Source organism: Coptis chinensis, chromosome 7 (genome assembly GCF_015680905.1).
Source record: "Coptis chinensis isolate HL-2020 chromosome 7, ASM1568090v1, whole genome shotgun sequence".
In the NCBI taxonomy this organism is placed as follows: domain Eukaryota; kingdom Viridiplantae; phylum Streptophyta; class Magnoliopsida; order Ranunculales; family Ranunculaceae; genus Coptis; species Coptis chinensis.
This window is the reverse complement of record NC_141462.1, coordinates 37,310,255-37,333,600: the sequence shown is the minus strand read 5'-3', so window position 1 is coordinate 37,333,600 and position 23,346 is coordinate 37,310,255. Positions and strand designations below refer to the sequence as shown.

General features: G+C 36.2%; 1 protein-coding gene, 1 non-coding gene and 1 pseudogene across 3 annotated transcripts; 1 reads left to right on the top strand and 2 right to left on the bottom strand.

Moving 5' to 3' along the window:
* Positions 1-11,450: 11,450 nt before the first annotated feature.
* LOC147487392 (large ribosomal subunit protein P3z pseudogene) lies at positions 11,451-12,427 on the bottom strand (annotated as a pseudogene). Its single transcript, XR_015201670.1, has one exon. The product of XR_015201670.1 is annotated as a large ribosomal subunit protein P3z pseudogene (transcript).
* A 1,989-nt stretch (positions 12,428-14,416) lies between these two features.
* TRNAF-GAA (transfer RNA phenylalanine (anticodon GAA)) lies at positions 14,417-14,489 on the bottom strand. Its single transcript has one exon. It is a non-coding gene; the product is annotated as a tRNA-Phe (tRNA).
* Positions 14,490-14,584: 95 nt separating this feature from the next.
* LOC147487390 (uncharacterized) lies at positions 14,585-20,547 on the top strand. The gene is made up of 3 exons (XM_086573143.1): positions 14,585-14,874; positions 14,947-15,015; positions 20,263-20,547. Exons 1-3 carry the CDS (start codon positions 14,620-14,622, stop codon positions 20,311-20,313), a joined length of 375 nt encoding a protein of 124 aa, XP_086429269.1. The 5' UTR covers positions 14,585-14,619; the 3' UTR covers positions 20,314-20,547.
* The last annotated feature ends 2,799 nt before the right edge of the window (positions 20,548-23,346 follow it).

The following is a 23,346-nucleotide window of genomic DNA, read 5'->3' as shown; positions in this document are numbered from 1 at the left end:
GGCGCGTTTTTTTTATACCGATTTCTCAAAAATTGGTCTTAAGCGGCGATTAATAAGCACTTAAACTACCCAGATTTAACCTCATCAATTACCTTGTTTACCTCTTAGAGTCCGTTTGAGACCTTGAGTATTACCAAACAGCAATTGACTTGATTACATAATGAGAGTCAAATCAGGTCAAACCAAGGCAATATATTCTAAATACAATAAATTAGCCCCAGGGCCCAAGTTCGTTTCAAAACAACTCTAGAGGATATTATTTTTTTTATAATCACTCACAAACAATGAGCTATGAGTACAAACAATGAGCTATACATCAACTTAGCTATGAGTACGAACAATGATTATTCATACATATAATGATTGTTCATACCTATTTGGGGGGGTTCATACCTCAACCTGAGCTATGAACAATCATTGTTTATATGAATACTCATTGTTTATACCTATTTGGGATATGAAATGATTGTTCATACTCATTCATACCTTAATATGAGTATAAACAATCATTGTTCATACCTTAACATGAGTTATGAGTAATCACTATTCATAATGTATAAGTTCATACCTTAACATAATGTATAATCAGTAAGAACACATATTGGAGTATGAACAATCATTGTTCATAAGTTCATACCTTAACATAATGTATAATTAGTAAGAACACATATTGGAGTATGAACAATCATTGTTCGTACATATTTGGGTATGAATATACATCAACATAGTGTATGAAGCATAGTACAAAATATTGTGATATATCGTGATATATATCAAGATTTCAGCAAAGGATAAGTAAATATCGCGATATGCTTAGAGATATTTACAACTGCAAAAATTAGTGATATTTTGAGATATTTTGTGATATTTATGGATATTTGACGATATTTTGTGTATGTAACAATTTTATTTAATATTTACCATTATATTTCAAATAAATATAAATTATATATTATGATATATCAATAACTATCCATAATATCCATGATATATGTCGATATTTTGGATATATCCACGATATTTGCATATGAAACAATGTCAAATATCCCCAACGAAGGGGATATATCCGCGATACATATCCATAAATCAAGAATCGATATTTGCCATATCCTAATATTTTGTACTATGGTATGAAGTATGTTAACCTATTTGGATATGAACAATCACTATTCATACATCACATAAGGTATGAGCAATGACCAAAACGACATAAAATACAAAATCGGAAAAAATTTATTTCAAATCCAGGATATTTGTTATTACAGGAGAGATATATAAAGTCTTTATCTGAGCTTCAGTGGACAACATTTAATTTGGAAGGAAAAAAATGCTAGAAGATTTCAACAAACATCTATGCCAGTTTCAATTGTCTATAACAAGAAGGTAAGAGACATAAAGAACTACTTGCAAGAGCTAAAAGCTATTGAAGTATATATACTTAGGTCAATGTATTGAAGAAGGCGATAAAGAGGTTGAATTGGAATCTGACTCCACCAAAGCTAGCAATGCAATCAACAAACTTGAGAAACCACCATGATACTGTCTAGTCTTAAGGATATGATTTTTTTTTTATAATCACTCACAAACCCAATCTCCACATTTAAGGACAAAATGAGCTGTAAACACTTATTGTTCATACTATACATCAACATGAGCTATGAGTATGAACAATGACTGTTCATACCTATAATGATTGTTAATACCTATTTTGGGGGGGGGGGGGGGTCATACCTCAACCTGAGCTATAAACAATCATTGTTTATATCTATTTTAGGTATGAATAATGATTGTTCATACCTCAATATGAGTATGAACAATCACTGTTCATACCTTAACATGAGTTATGATAAGCAATCACTATTTATATTAACAATCATTGTTCATATCTATTTGGGGTAATTGAGCAAACACATAAGCTGATTTTACTTCCCTCCTAAACCAAAAATTGTAAAATAAAAACATTATTAAACCCCTAACTTAGTTATTTTTCTCTTCAACCAAGGTCAAAATATCGTCTGATATATTAATATATCGGAATATGGGTACACGATATGGAAATAATGTATATCGATTGACTTGGATCGATATATATTAGCAATATGTCTGATATATTTGATATATATCGATTGACTTGTTGACTGTTTGACCGATTATATTTACTGTTAATAGATAATTCTGACATATGTCGTTATATATCAGCGATATATCAGATATATAATGATTTATATCAAAATTTTAACTATTTCAAAAAAGTTGGAATCTCTGAAATATCAATATAGACCGTTATATTTCAGCTTGGGGTGGGGCAGAATATCGGCAGATATGGAAAAATTGGGCCCTGTGGATTTGCCCCTTACCCACATTTTGGATGAAGTACAATTTTCAATTTTGTTTCAGTTTATCGGAATTTTCAAAATTTCAAAACTTCAAAAAATTCGAGAATTTATCTTCCCGGCTTCCCCACACACACCACGTCCAAGCCCACGATCCCCACACACCACGTCCAAACCCACGATCACCATGTTTTTCCCCTCCACTTTCGAATATATCTCCACTGCACATCCTTACCTCCCCTCCCAATTGGAGACATCAACCATCAACAGCCAACAGTTGTTTTATGCTCTGTTTCTTTTTCAGCTCTCGTGTCAACACTAAAAGGTAATATTTTCTACGTTCTATATGTTCTATGCTTTAGTTTTTCATGTTTAGTTAATGAACACCTGTTATCAATTATTCTCTGCAATTATTCTGATATTCATGCATGCAAGACCATAGCATATTACCCAAAAATGTAATCTAGTTCAGTAAGTGTTTTTTTTAGTTTGTTGTCTATGTTATAGTGACCAATTTGACAAGAGACTTTGACCATGGTAATTGGTTCATATGCTTTTGAGTTGAGTTTTATATGTTGTAGTCTCTAGTCTGGGAACCGATCTTATGTCAATGAACCCTTGGGAATTCAATCGCCTGTCATGATAATTATGTTATGATGAATCTTGTTCCTTTTGGTTATTGATTTGAGAGAATGTGAGTAGGACTCTTGTAATTTGTTTAAAGAGAGCCTTTATTTATGTTAACATACTGCTCACTTTTAAACAAGTCCTGAATTTATATTTGGATGGAAGGTTGTTTTCAGTAAGCATGATTTGAGACTAGAAAAGCTGACCAGAAATCAAGCAACTCTAAGTGCAGTGTATGTTCGTCCCTGACATAACTAATCTATTCTAAGAGTGAAAGATAGACTATACTTAGCTCACTATTCCCGTAAAAATTTCAATAAGGTATGAAAATAGAGTAATTAGTTAACTATTTTACAGTGGTAAAAATTTGCTAGATAGTATATGCAATGCTGATGTTGTCCTAGGTCTAAATGTTTATTTATTTATTTTTTCTCTTAGATTTCCAAGTTCCAATGGATCGACTAGAGGAGGAGGTGGCTGGTCTGAAGATGAATTTGTATGCAATAAAAGAGTACCTTGATGAGGCTTTTATTGGCATAGTGTCTCATATCAACAATATTGAGAAAAGAATTCAGGTGATTAAAGAAAAACAGAAATTTGCAAATGATGCAAATATTACAGATCAAGGAGCTAGCGATGCTTCACCCATCACTCCTGGACTGATGAAGGAGGCAATGAAAAGAAAAGAGAAGGTAAATTTGTGTAAAGGTTTTTATGATTAAGTAGGAATTAATAAAATAAAAAATTGTTGAATAGTGGGATGTTTTTTGTAGGTAGAGTATCTCGGGGATGTTGAAATACCTTTCCTATACTCATTGCTACTTTCACTATATGGATAAAGTTCCAGAAGTTGTGAGGCCATTCACTTTGGATATTGAAAAACCAATGGGAGATGAAACCGGTGGTTTTATGGCCTTGGCTTTAGCATTGGGTTATCGTAAAGAGAATTGGATAAAAGTACAAACAGATCTGTTGGTAGAGTTGAGTTGCTTTAAGCAAGAGTATGTAAAGATGTTCAGTGTTCATGGGTTTAAAAATTGTGGGGAGAACCTTTCAAAATCTGGTACGGATGAATTTATGAAGATGCCTGAAGCTGGTTATCTTGCAGCTTCAAAGTATCATACTGCCGTTGTCTTTTTCTCAGAGGCAAAGTCCGTCACTTTTCTCCCACTGAGGTCAGCTATCCCAAAAAATGGCCTTAAAGTTATAAGTATTGGGCTTGTCGAGAACAAAATGTTAAAGCTCAAGCTCAAAACAAACTATCCGATGCCAGAAATTGCGAAGCTTTGGTTTGACTATCATTATCCTACTAATGGTGATTGGGAAACGTATTTTCAATCACACTTTGATGCATACAAGAAGGTTGTTGGTACAAGTCCTGAATCCCGAGGGAAAAAACGTGGTAGTGGTGGAGTTTGATGGACTGGATAGGAGCAGTTTTATTTCTTTGTTTTGGTTTTTTAAAACTTATTTCGTTGGTGTAGAGAAGTTTCTAGTTCATGTTGTCTTTATTTCAACTAGGTGTTTGGACAGATAGTCCTCTTTAGTGGTCTTTCATTAGTGTCAATAAGTACAATATTATAATTTTCGAATTTGAGTTATTTTGTTTGTTTATAGTCTTTCTTTAGTGTTGATGTATTAGAACCCTGTTTTCCTTGTTACTATATTTTCTACAGGTTGTTGCCTGCTATCATTCCTCCTGTTTCTACAGGTCCATTGTAATAGAGCCACCATTACTTGCTAGCACTGCAGCATCTGCCTCCAATCAAATCCTAGTCCAATTGCATTCCACAAGTTCTCAACGCATGTATAAGGCTAAGACCTGAGGCCGGAGGCGTACTATAGGAAAGGAGTTGCATGGGCCACACTAAAAGTGAGTGAATTTTCTTAATCTTTCCATCATCCTTGAAAAATATGTGCTCATATCTCAACTGGGGATTTGCTAATCTATACTGCGGAAGTGCAGAAATTCAAATTGGCAGCAAATGCATTCTCTGAGGGTTTGAGGCGGGATCCTGAAGACAAAGAACTCCAAATTGCTTTGAGGTTTAAGTTTTATCTGTACTAACACTTACACCCTCATTCTTGATATTGCTAGCAGGGATTTGACCTAGGAGTGCCCTGTACTTCACTGCAGGTTTCCAGGTTAAATAAACTCTAATGTTATAATTTCCTTGAGAAATATTTTGTTTGTTAATATGTTATTTTGACAAACCTACAATATGCGATTAGCAAACAACACAGTACAACTAACACCTACAACTAACTACAACTAACACAGTACAAATTTCTTCTTTCCAAGTTTTGTGGGTAAGTACCTTAGTGTGGATTTAATTTTTAAAGGAATAATGGTCTTCAGGCAGCTGCTGTAACCCTTTCAGAATTAGGAGAATATGGCCAAGCTGCTTCTCTACTTGAAAAATTGTCCAAGGTTTGCTCTGCTCTTGTTCTCAATTATCAGTGAGTAGAACCCAAGTAGAATTTGCTATATATATCCAGTTGTTTGGACAGTTCTGGAGGTTACTTTCCAAAAAATTTACTTTTGTATTTTAGGAAAAGCCAAGCGATCCTGATGTTTATCGTTTACTTGGCGAAGTTAAATATGAACTCAAGGATTATGAAGGGAGTGCTGCTGCCTATAGGAGATCTGCATCTGTCAGTGGTTTATGAAATTTGAGATTAAGTTTACAAATCTTGCTTTCGCTTAAATCAAAAGTACTGGCTTACTTCTGAATTCTGACCAGATCCCACAAATGTATTCTCACTTGTGCTAGGTGTGTGAATCTATTAACTTTGAAGTACTGTGTGGTCTCACAAATGTGCTTCTTGCAGCTAACAAACCAGATCCGGCTTGTTACTAGATTGCTACGTTTTTTTGTTTTGTTTTTTTCCCCTTAGTTTTTGCAGTGGCATATCCACTTCTTTGCTTCCGCCTCCTCATGTATGAAATAACAAAAGTTGATCTTAAGCCCGATCTTATCACCTACAATATAATGAAATGGGGGTTAAGCCCGATCTTATCACCTACAATATACTGGCCGGTGGGTACTCGAGAAATGGGACCGCACAGGAAGCAGTTGATCTACTCAGTGATATGGAATCCCAAGGTTTGAAACCCGACACTAGTACATACAACATGATAATTAGAGGTCTGTATAGAGTAGGCAAGACGAAAGAGGCCAAAGCTTTTTTTGATAGTTTGGAAGAAGAAAAGTGTGTCGTTACTTACAGTGCTATGGTCAAGGGGTATTGTGAAGCAGGCCATACAGAAAAAGCATATAAACTTTGTCTGCGCTTTTTGTCTAAGCATCAAAACCTTGTAAGTAAAAATGCTTGCTCAAATCTCCTGAGTAAACTATGTGAGGAGGAAGACACCCAGAGAGCTTTTGTATTGTTTAAGAAAATGTTTGCCATGGATTGGGACCTGGATGAGATATATTACTGCAAAATTATTGCTGTTTTATGCAGAGCTAAAAATGTGGAGATGGCGCGGCATGTGTTTAACCTTATGGACTTAAAAAAGTTAACACCGGATGTCAAAACTTACACCATAATGATGAATGGATACTGCAAGGCCCATTGCTTGCAGGAAGCTTGTAATTTACTTGATGACATGCAAAAGAAGGGACTCAAGCCTGATGTAATTACTTATACGGTGCTCATTGATGGGATCCATAAAGAAAATCGAAAAAGACGCCACTCCAGTCATAACTCTGAGGGAACCACGGGGAAATTGTATGATGCTTCTACATTGCTTAGTGAAATGAATATCATGGATATTACACATGATGTTGTTATGTATACTGTTTTGATTGATCGGAACTGCAAGGCAGACAACCTTCAGGATGCTCGTCATCTTTTTAATGAGATGATAGACAGAGGGCTAACCCCTGATGCCATCGCGTACACAGCTCTGATGTCTGGGTATTGTAGTAAGGGGGATGTGGACAAGGCTGTAAACCTTGTTGATGAAATGACTAGGAAGGGATTAGTGCCAGATGACCGTACTATATCTAAGTTACAGGCTGGAAAAATTCAAATGAAGAAAGTACAGAAAGTGAAGTTTCTACGTTGAATGTTTGTATTGCCAATGGATCAAACCTAGAAGTTTGAGTTATTCAAGTTTTGTTCAGGGGTAAGTGAGGAAAGAATTCAACGGATTATTTGTTGTCATCTTTATTTGTTTTTTAAAGTCATAATTTTATTTCTCAAATTTGTCATGATGTTTTGCAGGCTTCAAGAAAGGAAGGTTCAAAATGAAAAAAAGATCCACCGTTTGTAACATGCACAGGTATGAAAGCGAAACAATGTGCTTTCTCATCTTTGTTTCCAGTTATTGTTACTGTCATTTATTTCAGTTAAATATATGTTGTAGCTACGTAAATTTCGTTGTTTGTCATAACCAAACAAGATGTCCAACTGAAATCTCATTATGGAACAGTGTAACTGCAAATAAGTTGAAATTCACATATCATACGTCTTGTCCTTATTGCATGAAATTAGACCTGGCTGCTGAAGTGAGATGGTGTCGTATTTGTAAGATTTTGACAGAGGTTCTTTAGCTTTGTTCTTTGTGATTAATATGGGAGTTCATGGCATTGTACACTCCCCGGGTGAATCTTATCAAATTTAGTTTAGTAATCTTCAATTTTTATTTCTGTTTCTTCAGCTGGAAGAGTTTAAAAAGAAAAAGGCAGAAGGAAAAGTGAGAAAGCCTGCATCAAGTGGCCAGCAGTGGTCTACTGAGGTTAGCCAACATATGGCACCAACAAAGGAAAGTGGATCTAAGAGACCTGTTGCTTCAAATGGAGCTGTTACCTCAGAAGGAGATGAGCCTATTAGGGTAGTTTCAAATAGTAACAACAATGCAATTGAATTGTCCATTAACAATGAATTAGGTTCCTCTAGTGAAACACATGATAATCTTCGTCAGTTTGACAGTAGCCACAATGAATTTTATACGGACTTCGGGCCGAAATTTGGAAAGGATGTGGCATCTAAACAGTATCATGGATCAGAACTTGATCATCAGGAAGAAGAGAAGAATCGTTATTCTAGTACTTATAATGGAACTCAAGAGATTGAAACGACTTTAACAGGCCATTCTAATGGGAGTGGATATGATGATCGGAACATTTATCAATCTAGTCGGTACTCCGTAAGTGGATCTCAGCTCACAGAAGACAGGAGTCGTCTAAAGGAAGACTCTACTACATCACATGCTTCTTTTACAAGCATTTCACCAGAGAAGCATAGTGATCCAGTGCAACTTGATACTGGATTTGCCAGCACATCAGCTAGTGGCAATGCATCTGTTTATCCAAATGAAGGTAATCTATCTATCTATATACATATATTATTATTATTATTTTTATTATTTTGAATTTTGATTTACCACTTTTTTCAATTCCGTTGGAACAATATATTGGAGTGCATATAGTCCGATTTAACGTTTGGGGATTTTTCATTTACTATCTTGTAGTCGGTTATTCTGGAGATTCTATTCCTTCTACAACCAGCTTAGCGGAATCTTTTCCTAGAGCTTTGAGCGGTCTAATGGTTCTATTTTTGATATGGGGCGAATGAAGCTTAGTAGTTCTGTTGATCAGGAACCCAGCACAGGTAGTGAAAGGTGGAAATCATCAGATTCCTCACTCTCTTCAGGTTATAATTTTGATCTCAGAAGTGACTCCAATCATATCCCACTTAACCCTGTAACATCATAAACTGGAACCCGGCGGAATCGTCCATCTTTTCTTGACTCTCTTAATGTTCCCAGAGTCTCCCCTTCCTCCCACTTGCCATTGAGTGAAAATAAAACCGAACCATATATGTCTAGAAGTTCTATATTTCAGAGTGCAGATACACCAGCCTCCTCTGTTTCTGGGCAGTTATTTGACAAGTGGAAAACTCCAAATATACCTGATATGCATCACAGCGGGAACAATTCAGTTTAGTGAGCACTGAAGAAGAAATGCAAGGTGCAGGTGTCAAGGACAGTGGTATAAAATGGAATCATGAGTTTGCTACAGTGAAGCAGGACGAAAACTTTGCTACTCTGGAACAGGTTTACTTGCTTTCTTTTTTGGGTTCACTTCATAAGTCTTAAACAGTATCTGTTGTGCATGCTCTCAGTACAATATCTCTCATCTCCTTGGTAGCCCTTAACTTAGCAGCTATGATTAATTGTTGGATCTATTGGGCCCTTCATGTGTACAACATCTGCTATAGGTTTTATCCAAGGATATGGGTTATTTTGCAGATTGAGGAACCACTTAATGTTCATTATTCTCTGTACCCTTTTCTGTTGAGAATCAATAAAGTTGACTCAATTTGCTTGTCTTGAGATTTATTCTGGTGTCTTTTGTTGCAGCATATTGAAGATCTGACACAAGCAAAGTTCTCTATGGAGCGAGATCTAAATGCCTCAAGAGCCTTAGCAGAATCATTAGCTACTGAAAATTCTTCACTCACAGATAGTTATAACCAACAGGTAATCATAAAGTTATAGTAGATATATTTTGCTACAAACACATCTCGAATTTTTTACCCCTGATCATCCATCAGAAATTTCCTGAAGTTTATTTTCCCACAAAGTTATAGTAGATATATTTTGGTATCTTTGCATTACTTAATAACATCTGTGGTATATAACCTACAACTTGATTTTCTTGACCTTCCAAATGTGCCAATTATTTTATCTTGTGAACAATTAGTATTATTCATAATGTTTATATTACATTCCTTTGAACTTTAGCGCGTATTATTTGACTCATTTTTGCTAATTTTGTATTGATCAGTGAGTTGCTGTTAACCAGCTAAAGTCCGACATGGAAAGTTTACAGGAGGAAATCAAGGCCCAGATGGTTAGTATAACTGCAACTTGTAAGCGATGTGTACATAGCTATCTGTATTTCTCTGTCCCTTGTTTAAATGCAAGTTCTTTCCAATATTTTCTGTCTTCAACTTTTCACATATGTATCGAGCCCTATTCTTACTGCATTGGATCCTAACACTGAGTGTCGGTTATTCTTATTCTCTTGTTCTCTAATTCTATCTGATGTGTGACTTGGGACTGAACTTTATAATTTTACAGTAGTAAGCAAAGCAACATCTGGCAAAGCTTAAGGAATAAGTTGTGTCGCTGACAAGCAGCAAAGCTTCTAGGCATTGCATAAAGCTATTACTTTTGGATTATCTGAGCTGTTGGAATCATGGATTTCCAGAGCTGATGGCAAAGTCATCTTGAGCAATTCATCTGGGAATTTCACCTAGCTTCTTGCTGTGGACATGTGGTTACTACTCTGTGACGTTCAAATGTTATCCCAAAATTTAGTTCACGGGTTAGTTCAACGACATATAACTTCAGAACAACAGATGGGTCTCACTGCATCTACCAGATTCAGTGGTTTAAGATCTATGCGCTGCCCCGAAAGGATTTCAGAAGTCGAGTTAATAAAAAGAGAAACTGCAATGGGAGGGATTTGAGTGCTATTGATTTTGGCCAAGGGATACAGTGGGAGGGTTGTGTGTGAAAAGAGTTTACAGAAGTTTTGAATGCACTTGAAATATAAGTTTGTCAAAAATGTTTTAAGTTTCATTTGTATTATACCAAGCTCTCCCACTGTGGATCAGTAATGTCTCTTGTTATATGTTGCCAGTGCATATACAGCACTTTTGTCAAAGAATGTTGAGATTCTTTTGTATTTTTTTTTATAATATGTTGTGTTAATCATCTCATTTGAGTGCTCCTCGTAGTGTGTCCTGTTAATACATATTATAAAAACATAACCTTATTTGTACTGTCCTAAGTAAACTATATTTATCTTAATATTTGAAACTTTATCGATCTTGTTCAACACCACGCCTCCTATTCCTAAGAATGTAAGAATGGTACAAGCTGCTGGTTCCTCCATGCGCTGCCTCCCTATTCTTTTAATTCCCGGGTGAATCTGATGTCATGGGACACGACGTGAGCTTCTTAGACCCCAGGAGTTTAAAACATTGTCAGCATCATCAATAGAGATTGAGCAACGCCTCCCAGCTACTTGCTTCTGGTTCTATCCCTTACACTGGCGGCAAATGCTCAAATTTCTTGTTGCAACAGCAGAAGAATGACTCAAATTTCTTGTTGCAACAGTAGAAGAATGATACTCTCGATCAGGTGAAGTGTGTCATTCATTATTTATGCATCTAACTTGAATATGCATAAGGACAAGAATGCAAGGACAAGAATGCAGAGGTAGAGGACACAAAGGCAGAGGAAGAGGACACAAAGGAAGAGGGCATTACCAATTAACAGAATGTCTTATGGTAGAAACGCTCCCCTGCATTCCTAAAATAATCAGTGTATAACGGAAGTCCTAAAGTAATTAGTTCGATTTTCACCAAATACCAAAATAGAAAAGCAAAAACTTGTGAGCTCAGTATTATGGCTATTTTTTAGTTTGTGGGCATTCCATGCAATCTGAAGTTCAGAACCCTATTGTCTCACGCTGAAGGATAATTTAGTCCAAAGAACAAATCCAACTGAGCTAATATATGAATGCAACCATAAAACTCTCTGTAGGTTTGCAAAGCTATTCTGGAAGTAGCAAAAGTAAATACATTGGCAGTCAAAAACAAAACACTTAAAGCACAATAATAATCCATCACGAAAACTCTGCTAAACATTGCTATTCACCAGAAGCTATATATAAGAAAAACTAATCAAAGAGTGAGAAACCCATGTCATCATCACTTTCTTCCTTCTCTTCCTTCTTCTCCTCAGCTGCAGGTGCTTCAGCAGCTGCTGCCCCACCACCAGAATTTGCGGCTACAACAGCTCCACCACCTCCAATGAAGCCACCACCACCGCCAACAATAACCTGAAAGACAGCAGAAGGAGTGACAAGAGAAAAGGAAGAAGAAACACCACCAGATGAGTCAGCAGAAATAGCAGCTTGAACAAGTTTCCTCTGCAACTCAAAAGTTGATGAAGCTGATGCTTCTAAATCTCCTGAATACTGCTTGCCACTCCATACTTTCCCAGAACTCTTGCAGACAAAAGTGAACACTCCCATTCTTTCTTCTTCTTCTAAAAACAGAATTGTTATTATGACATGATGGTGAAATTCTCAAACCTCTTTTGTTATTATCACTGCTCTTAGCCTTAGTAGATAGTACTCTCGCTAGCACATTTAATTGCGGATTCTGATGGCATCGGTGCATTTATATAGAGGAAACCATGATATATGTGTGAAAGTCATAAACAAGCAAGAAAAGCAAACCATTGAACCAAAATATACATGTATAAAACTTGTGTTTGCCATTGAATACCAAGCACCACCATATGTAAATAACATATATTTTGAAACTAGATATTAATTCACTAATCAATCCATAGAAAAATTTCATGAACTCAATTTAGTGGAGATGAACCCGAAAAGAGTATGAGAGTTTGGCGCTAACTGTTTTGTTTTTTTTTTTTTTTTTTTTTTTTTTTTTTTTTTTTTTTTTTTTTTTTTCGAACCAGCCCAAAGTAAATAGCGAAGTATTTATTTTACTTTCCAATTTCCACCATGGTTATTAGGTTGGATTAATTTTTGGATAAATTTGGTATTTCATGTATTTGTTTTTTTTCCAAACCAGTTTATCCGGTTAACAAGTTTGTATTTGGATCATAGATTTCCCAACAAAAATCAGATGTGGGGCTGAGATTAGTGCACATTGGAATGCCTGCCCGCACATTGAGGTTTGCTTCCATGCACAGGCATTCCAATGTGCACTAATCTCAGCCCCACATCTGATTTTTGTTGGGAAATCTATGATCCAATACAAACTTGTTAACCAGTAATCCAATACAAACTTGTTAACCGGATAAACTGGTTTGGAAAAAAAACAAATACATGAAATACCAAATTTATCCAAAAATTAATCCAACCTAATAACCATGGTGGAAATTGGAAAGTAAAATAAATACTTCACTATTTACTTTGGGCTGGTTCGAAAAAAAAAAAAAAAAAAAAAACAATTAGCGCCAAACTCTCATACTCTTTTCGGGTTCATCTCCAGTGGGGGTGAGCGGAGTGGGAGAGGAAGATGGAGGAGTGGAGATAGAGAATGAGGAGTGGAAATTTAGAGTGTCTGGAGAGGGAGAGGAAAGGAGGGAGAGTGAGAGAGACGAAGAGAAAAAACAGAAGGGAAGAGATGAGGACAGACAGACAGAAACCAACTAAGTTGGTTTTTGTCCGCATAAACCCCCCTCCCCCTTCTCCCAAAATGTTCGCTCCGCTCACGGATAAAAATATTTATGCCGGTTTTATTCCGGTTTTAGCCTTTACCCATTTTTTTTATTTTTCCTTCCGCAGATGGACAATCTACGTTCCAAATCACTGTGCATTGAGTTACATATAAAGTTGTGCGCACTGTAGATTTGGTATTATTTATAACTCACGACAAAATGAAGGAATTTTTTTATTTCTTTGTGTTACAAAGTTTGAACTTCTGCAAAGATATTAGCTGAGTGGTGGACAGGTGGTTAAATGAAGCACGTGATACAACATATTCCTAAACACGCTTCTAGAACAAAGTTTGGAGCATTAGCTAATGGACTAGGAATTCACTTTAGAGTGACTCCAAATAACTCGACCGTGATCAGTGGCTGACGGTCAAGATATGTACAAGTACTCTTTAGTCATGATTGCTTATGGATAGGGGATCTGTGTCACTTCCTAACGTAGTTCGCATGATATTGCGATCTGTATGTAGCGCTCTACTGGCTCATGGATGCGACCTGTATCCATAGGTCGATGTGTTATTTCCACCATGTTAGGCGCGTGCTGGATAGAGAATATCACTCCCCTACAATTACATTGATCATAAGTTGAGTATATAAAATTGTCCCCTTTATTTATTAAAAAACTTGTATAGCCACATCTTCTATGGCTAATAGATTAATGGAAAACCTAGTGAGTACGTTCTACCCAATTATGGCCAATGGTCATAGTGAGTTGCTGACTTAATGTCCCCTTTCTTTAAGGTGGAATTCGAGCTAAATGAGCCGAGCGAATTTTAAATTGAGCTCGAGTTCGGTTAATATAGTTAAAAACGAGCGAACTCGAGCTTAAACGAAGTTGAGCCCGGATAGCTCAGTTATTTTACACTACAAATAACAAATATGTTATTCTTGCTAAATGAGCCAAGCTTCATCAAACTCATTTATTACACTAGCTTTAATTTGAGCTCAAACTCGGCTTATATAATTAAACGAGCGAGCTCGGATTGAACTTAAATGAGCCGATTCCACCCTTATCTTTCTTGTTGTTCTTTTTCAGCTCTCATGATTACAATTAACCTTCATTTATTAAACGCATAAGAATCGGGGCATCAAAATTCACAAAAAAAAAAAAACAACAGGATCATAATTAACTAATTAACCTTGAATTTGAAAAATAAAACAAAATATATTGAGAGAATGCGGTGAGCGTGGATCGAACACGCGACCTTCAGATCTTCAGTCTGACGCTCTCCCAACTGAGCTATCCCCGCTTGGTTGTTCACAGAGGCGTACCATATAATATTAAAGTATTAAATCATTGAAAGCAAAACGAGATAATCCTTTAAAATAAAAGTCGAAAAAGCTAAAAAATTCATCCATTCAACCACTCACAAGTAATAAATGTCTAAGAAAGCACTCCAAAAAGACGTACCCTGGAGAGCCACACCAACAAATGCAAATAAACCACTCCCTAAAATCCACCACTCCCCAATTCTACGCCTACCACAAAACTCAAATTCCTTATATGCCCTTTCAGTTATGAAGCACCCTGACCCAATTGGCGACGGTTTTGCTTTCGAAGCTACACTTGAAGCTGCTGGCCCGGATTGTCTCGTCCCTGGCCAACTCACTCCCATCATGTTACTTGGCCTTAAGGTCTGTTTTCTTTCCACTTTTTACGCCTTTATATTATATACTATTTTATTTTAATTGCTCTGTGTTTTATAGGTTTGGCCTATTAATGTTGATTTGAAGTTTATTGAACCTGTTGGTAAAGAACTGAGAAATATTGGCAAGGTATTTTAAGTTTTTTTTTTTTGCATACATAGGTTGAATTGTTTCGCTGTTTTAATGTCCAGGGAGGAAGAACTTGACTGTTGTAGCGAGTCCCATTGCAAATACCTAGAATCTCTAATTATATGCCCAAGATACTAGAGATCAAACAGAAAAAACATGACATGTAGTTGCTTCCTAAGTAGTTTCACTGCTCCACACAAGCTCTATGACACTGTCCACGTGGCCAGGGGCGGATCTAGGATTTTAGATAAGGGGGGGCTGCCATGGAGTTAACCTTTAAAGATTTTTTTAGGAACCAATAAACTAGCATTGATAAACAAAAGAATTATCGCTTTTATTACCTTACCCAAAATGGACAAAATAGTGTTTTCACTATAGACCTAGACAAATATAACAAAGAAATGTGCACGAATAACATAGCACATTAGCATCACACTAGTGAAGTTTTGACCTGCGTGGATTCTTATCAAATACATCTATTATTGCATCCAAATCAACTTCTTTAGCAAATTCCCGTTCAATGTAAATAGTCATGCAATCTGCAAAAAAATTCATCCCCCATCTTGTTACGGTCGTGTTTTGAGCAATTTCATAGCCGAGAATACTGCTTAGTAGTTGCCGGAAAACGAGGAAGTGTCAAGACAAGACGAATCAATCTATCAATCAAATAATAGATATTGATCTTTCTTGTTTCAACTAGTCTTTGACATAATTCGGAGATGGTAGACAACTTCTCAAAAAGAGGATGCTTGAGCACATCAAGTTTGTAATGTTGCGTTGACTTTTCAAAAGATGTATCTCTTGTTTCGTGAAGTCTCCACAATAAAACTTTTCTCAAGAGTTTGCAAATGTCATCAATCTTTGAAGGACTTAAAAGCATCTTTCGGATCCAAAGCGAGAACTAAGATAAAAAGAAGCTCTATTGTTTCTTACGGAAATCATTATTTAATTCCACCAACCGGTAATCTATTACAACATTAAATAACTTCGACGCGGTAGTGGTGCTCAACCGTAATGTAATCTTTCTGGGCAAGAACGACTGCATACCGCCATGTGTCGAAAGCACCCATATCGGGCATATCAATGTCATGTTTTTGCAAAACAAAATCACATCACTAAGGAAAGCGTCCCAAGAAGATCCTCTTAATTCTTGAAGAAGTGCTTTTCGTCTTTGGAGACTAAAGCCGATAGCATTTAAAATGTCTTGGGACTTTTCTTGCGGGGGCTTTACACAAGACATTAGTAATTTCCATAGTCTTATGCAATAAATGAAAAAGAAAGACAAACTCAAAACTTTTCATTGCAAGAATAGCACCTTTAGCTTCTCCACGCATAGAGTTGCTTGACCCGCTTCTTCATGACGCTTTCAAGAACTATACAAATTGAATCAAACATCTCTTTTCGGGCTACAAACCCAAGCAAAATGAGAACTCCATCTAGTATCTCCGCTTTCGTTGCAAAGTAGAAACTTGATTAGCTCCTTTTCCAAGAATAAGTTCACCACTAGCTACCAAAGATATCAATTTCATTTTTCCGAAAGTATCTTCCAACTCCCTGCTTTACGGCAGGCAACATGAAGATTAACAATAGAAGCCAACTTGGAAAAAAACAACCAAACATCGAAACATCTTTAGAAGCCGCGAACTAGAGCAAGTTGTAGGCGATGTGCAAAGCAATGCACATAATATGCATATGGACACTCCTTTTCGAAAACAATGCCCGTAATCCATTCCATTGACCACGATATTGCTAGCACCATCATAACCTTGACCTCTCATATTTATAATATGCAAATTATGGCGAGCAAGGATATTGCATATAGCTTCTTTCAAAGTTAAAGCACAAGTGTCTTTAATACCAACAATACCAAGAAAATACTCTCTAACAAAACCACCTCTATCAACAAATCTCAGGACAATCGCCATTTGCTCATTGTTTGAATTATCTTGTGCTTCATCAACAAGGACACAAAATTTTGCATCACCAATTTCCTCATGAATTCTCTCTCTCACTTTATCGGCATAGATATGCAAAAGTGTCTTTTGAATTGAATGTGAGGTATATGTGGCATTTCTGAGCATCTTTTAATAATTCTCGCAACCCTTGTCATTCAACATCAACAAATCCCAAAATCCCAACACTTTGAAATTTTCACCATTTTTTTTTGACTTTTTGGACTCGTCATGGCCTCTAAAAGAAATCCCTTGTAGTGCAAGAAATTGAATACATCAAGAATAGCTTTGACTAGCAAACGGTTCTTAACAACCTCTTCTTTTTAGATAATGTATTTAACACATTATCTATATGTCGAAGGATTCATGAAATTTTCACAAGCTATCATCGCCACCTATGAGGGTGAGCATGGACCTCCTTCATGTTGCAAAAGGAACACTTCTTTCCATTATTAATCTTCTTCCAACATTTAAAACCTTCAACAAAGTGAATGCAGGACGCTTCATGGATTTGTTTCAAATATAAAACATGGAAAACAATAAGCTCTATCCGTATGGAGTGAGTACTCTAGCCAAGGAAATAGTGTGAACCAAGAGGAGTTGAACCGGGCGAAGTTTGCTTTCGAATATAGTGGATGGATACTCTTTCTCACCGAAGTTCAAGTAACCAACGCCCCTTTCCAAGAAAAGCTCGTCGAACATCATCTTGTTGATTAACCGGGTAATTATATATTGGAGTACGTTTACCCGGATCACGTTCAAATAAAGATGTGGAGTCAACTTCTCCAACACTAACTCTTTGGGCTTGAGGAGAAGGTTCAACTTGCTCAATTTCAACAACTTGAACTTGTGAAGGAGGTTGGCCATCTCTATCAAGTCTTGAAATATCAAGACTAGATGATGTAGAAGTTACATCATTTTCCGGGGTGACATCTTTGGGTTTAAAGAAGGAAAACATGGTTTTCATTTTCTTACGAGCTTGATGTTCAGACATTCTTACCTAAGATAGATCATAATAATTTAAGTAATCAATAGTTTGCTCTATACTAAAAACAAAAAAAAAATATCACAATAATAACTACAATAATATTCAACTAATTAAATAAGACAAAAAATTAAATGACAATCTAATACTCCAATATAAACTATAAGTTAACAAGACAATAAGTCAAGTAGAGAATACATTAGAATTTGAAAATTAAAAAACAAAAACGAAATAAAAAATATAGGCATAATACAAAACAATTTACCTTAGTCCTTAGCTAATGAATAGCCGAATATGAAATAAAATGATAAATAGGTTAGGCGCAGAATTGGAACTGCCATTGAAAAGAAGATAATAATAGAGAACAAAATTTTCTCTTGTAAACAAGATCATTCGAGGGTAATGCGACCACGAGTACGTTTCCGTTTTTTTTTTGGTTGACCTTTATGTTTTTTTTTTTTCGGTGTTACTGTTTTTGAGAATCTTAAAGTGTGAGTTGTGAGAAATTGTGATAGAGAGATAGTGACTTGTGGGCCCTTATTGTGAGTTGTGATTCCCTTTTTTTTTTTTTTTTTTTTTTCTAACAGAGTAATAGGAAGTTAGAAAGCAAACGTGACAAGACCAAATTATAAGTGATTGTGACTTGTGGGCCTATCATCTATGGGCTAGTGTAGTAGTGTGCATACTACTAATTTTTTTTTTGGGGAAAGTTTGGGGGGGGCTGTAGCCCCAGTCAGCCAACCTTTACATCCGCCCCTGCACGTGGCCCAACGGCTAACGTAACCAAGCCCCGTAGGGCCTACATACCTTCTCTAGGACCTAAGTTATTGCACGACTAAAAAGTAAAAAACTAACTAAGCAACACTAGTGAGCTTTGAACCTGCACAATCATGGAGCTACTAGCTCGTGAGCCCCCACTACAGTATAGTTACTGGAGTATATAGTAAGGTAGTATCGTGTTCTACAGATGGCTACATGATATTTGTCATTTTGGCAATATAATAGACGGGTCAGTTTCAGCAAAATTTGGCATTCATAATATTGCTTTGATGAATTTTTTCTTATAATTTTGTCTCGTCACTTTTGTCATTATATCCGTTACACCGTTACACCCTAAACTTTACGGCTTTGGTTAGTTACGGGCTCTGACATTCTAGTCTTTCCCTAGCCTTACAGAACTTTCTATCTGTGTCATATGGATATGCACCATTTGTTGAAATGGAAATTTTTGTAGCAACTCTTTGCTTACTAATGAATTAAACTAGCAAGTACCATGTGATGAACATACTGCAAAACATGCTCGGCCGATTCTTTTGAGAAGTCCAAAGCTTTAGTTTTTGCATGTATGTGCTATATACGCTGTTGAATATTGCGTAGGAACAGTGTGGGGCTCCCACAGTTATTTTAGTCAACCCCTTTTTTGCTTCCAAATCCAAAAGTCTCTTTGCAGCCAAAAACAAAAAATCTCCATTATAAATCTCTTGCAGGGATTCTCTCACTCCAGGGTTGCATCAGTAAATATCTATTTTCATCTTTTGCAGTAAAATTTTGATATATATTTTAAGAAAGGAAAAAAGTTGTGTGAGAGTGGTCTTCAGAGTGAACCATTAAGAAGACATGATGATAGTGTCTACTGTCTAGAGACCTTTCCCAAAAACTATATCATCATATCTTTAATGAAATTAATAGTTATTTAGAATGGTCCATACATAAAAAACATTGCATGCTATTCTAATGTAAATTTGTGCATATTGCCATTAGATGGGACAAAGTTGAGCATATATAACTAATTTGTTGTAAAGTTACATAGTGTTACAAGAGGTATTTGGGTTACAACTTTTTAAAGCCTGATAATCACTTAAACTACGAGTAGTATAGAGTATTATCTAAGCAAACTAATACTGTGCCCTGTGAGTGTATTCTATGGCTTAGACACTATCATCATGTCTTCTAGGTCCATCCTTGAACCCTGTTTTGCTGCTGCATCAGCTGCGAAATTGGCTTCCCTCCATGCGTATTGTGTGGGTAAGCTTCCAGTCAATTTTGCCTGAGCTGGCTCTAGTCCATCTTGCTCTATACTGGCCTGCTGTTGTCTTGTTGTTTAAATAATTCCCGCATTGTTCCAGTATAAATGTATAATAATAATAATATATTTCATTTTATAACTGGGAATGCCGGAAAGGTAATAGATGAATGATATGGTAAAACTAAAACATTTGCATGCCTTAACTTAATAAATGTGTATTCAGCTATTAGTTTTCTACCTGATTGCTATTGTGTATCTGAGTCTAATTTCACTGTTTGCCTCAGTTCATGGATTCAGCTGTCAACCTCATGAATGCGTCATTCCAAGATCGTTAGTACTGGGCTTCAACCTATCAAGTGGAGATGCTAGAGTGATTATCAGAGAGTTTTAGTGTTCGTTCTAAGAGTTATAGTTGGCAACAAGCTTTATGTAAGGTCAAATGAGATTTTCCATAGAGCTCATAGGGATGTATTTAAAAGTTGAGTTCTTTGTTTATTTTTGCCCGTAATATTTTCTTGTACTTGAAAGGAAATTGTTGTGCGGATCAAATCATATTTCAGTTGCGTTCATGGTTTGGAGAACTTTACCTATTAACCTTATTACCTAGCAAAAAAAAAGAGAACTTACCTAGCTTTAACTGAAACTCTCACTAGTAACCTTTTATGTTTTCCTACATGTATGAATTGGCTGGGTGAACCAGTTGCTAGTTTGCTACCCAGCAGGCAGCAACTCTTTTCTAAGTTGCGCATATAGCTTAGCTTTATAAGATAGCATGAAGTGGTGTATGACTGCAAGTACCCAATTGACACGTGAGAAAATTTGGTACAAGTTGAAAGGTTGAGGACTTGAGGGTGATTCTTAAAGGTGATTCCATTGGGCACTCATCAAATTGGATTGGGCAACCCCTCAAAAAAAAAGAAATTTTACAAATTTGCCATATTACAAATTTGCCATAAAGCCCAAGCCCAGCAACCAATTCAACCGGTATTGCCAAAACGAACCCTCCCGTCGCGTTTTACGTTTAAATCAAGCGACCCACGACCATGTCGTGCATGTACAATCAAACGAAACTTGGCGAAGTGTTTCTTTTTACACTCAAACGACATGGTCAAACGACACGAAACGAAAACGGCCATGTGTCGTTTGAGTGAAAATGCGAAACGACTTCGCCAAGTCGTTTGAGTGTACACTTCGGGATACGTGACCATGTCGTTTGAGTGTTACTTTGAGTTTGAGTTACACTCAAACAAGATGGCCAAGTCGTTTGAGTGTATACTCAAACGATATGACAAGTCGTTTGAGTGTTACTCACACTAACATCGAAACTACGTGTCCATGTCGTTTGAGTTTACACTCAAACTTCTGCGGCCACGTGTCGTTTGAGTGTACACTCAAACGACATAGGCGTAGTTTGAGTGTACACTCAAACGACATGGCCGCGTAGTTTGAGTGTTAGTGTGAGTAACACTCAAACGGCGGAGTTCATGTAGTTTGAGTATACACTCAAACGACATGGGCCCGTAGTTTGAGTGTAAACTCAAACTACTACATGGCAGCGTAGTTTGAGTGTACACTCAAACGACGGCGGCCGCATTGACACTCAAACTACATGGCGGCCGCGTGGTTTGAGTGTTAGTGAAATAACACTCAAAACGACGGGTTCATGTAGTTTGAGTATACACTCAAACGACATGGCGCGTGGTTTGAGTGTACACTCAAACTACATGGCCGCCAGAGTTTGAGTGTTAGTGTGAGTAACTCAAACGACGGGTTCATGTAGTTTGAGTATACACTCAAACGACATGGCGAGTAGTTTGAGTGTACACTCAAACTACATGGCGCCGTAGTTTGAGTGTACACTCAAACGACATGGGCGCGAACGATATGGCGGCGTAGTTTGTGTGTTAGTGTGAGTAACACTCAAACGACTTGTCCATGTAGTTTTGAGTATACACTCAAACGACTTGGACATGTAATTTGAGTATACACTCAACGACTTGGTCACGCGTGTTTGAGTGTACACTCAAACGGCGATGGACACGCACTCAAACGATTCCAAATGCACTCAAACGATTTCAATTGAATTAGAAAAATTGAAATCCGATTTAAAAATTGGGTTAGAAACAACACAATTACATCAATAAAACTACATGCACTCTACACTCTTTATCCATTATGACATAGTATCTTTATAACCAAGTTAAAACATGTAATCAAACATGCTATAAAATCTAAAATAATAATTTGTTTTATATCTAAACTTGTTATTATTATTATTTTTTCATTGTGAATCATAAACTAGTTTGGGGTTTAGAGTTCGAGAGTTCAAGGTTTAGAAATTTAGTACCAACATATTTCACTTAATTATTTGAAATAATAATTTGTTTTATATCTAAACTTGTTATTTTTTATTTTATTTTTAAAATTGTGAATCATAAACTAGGTTGAGATTTAGGGTTTAGGGTTTAGAGTTGTTTACAAATTTCGTGCTAACAAATTTTACTTAATTATTCAAAATAATAATTTGTTTTATTTATAAACTTATTATTTTTTATTTTCTTTTTCAAATTTTGAATCATAATCTAGTTTGGGTGTTTGGGGTTTGGGTTTAGGGTTTAGGGTTTACAAATTTAAATTGCCGACATAAAAAAAATTTAATTTCAAACATATTTCACTAAATTATCCAAATCTAAAATAATAATCTGTTTTATATCTAAACTTGTTATTTTCCATTTTTTTTTATTCAATTGTAAATAATAAACTAGTTTGGGGGGTTTACAAATATATTTCACTCAATTATTCAAATATATCAAAATTTCAAATATATATAGAATGCTCATTCACTTTCGGTTTTAGAGTTTAGGGTTTACATAGAATACTCAAGTTTCTCTACATACTCAAGTTTCTCTACACACTCAAGTTTTTCTCTAAATGGAACATGAAGATGAAGAAGAAGTATTTGAGGTAATGTTTGATGTACAACAACAAATTAGAGAAGAACAACAAATTAGAGAAGGAGAAAATAGAAGATATGTTGAAAGTGAAGAAGTGGAACAAAATGTTGAAGGTCAAGGTGAAGAATTTGAAGATCACGACAAGTCGAAAGCAAATGAAATTCGAAAATCGTCGACGACAAAATGCAAACCTAAATAATGAGGTAACACTTGATTAAAATGAATGCAAAACACTTGATTGATTGAATGAATGAATGAATGAATGGATGCAAAATGAATGAATGCAAAACCGAGCCCAAACGACATGGTGGTCGTTTGGGAACACTATCAAACGACATGGGCACTGTAGTTTGAGAACACTACTGAACGACATGGCGGTGTAGTTTGAGAACACTACTGAACGACATGGTGGTG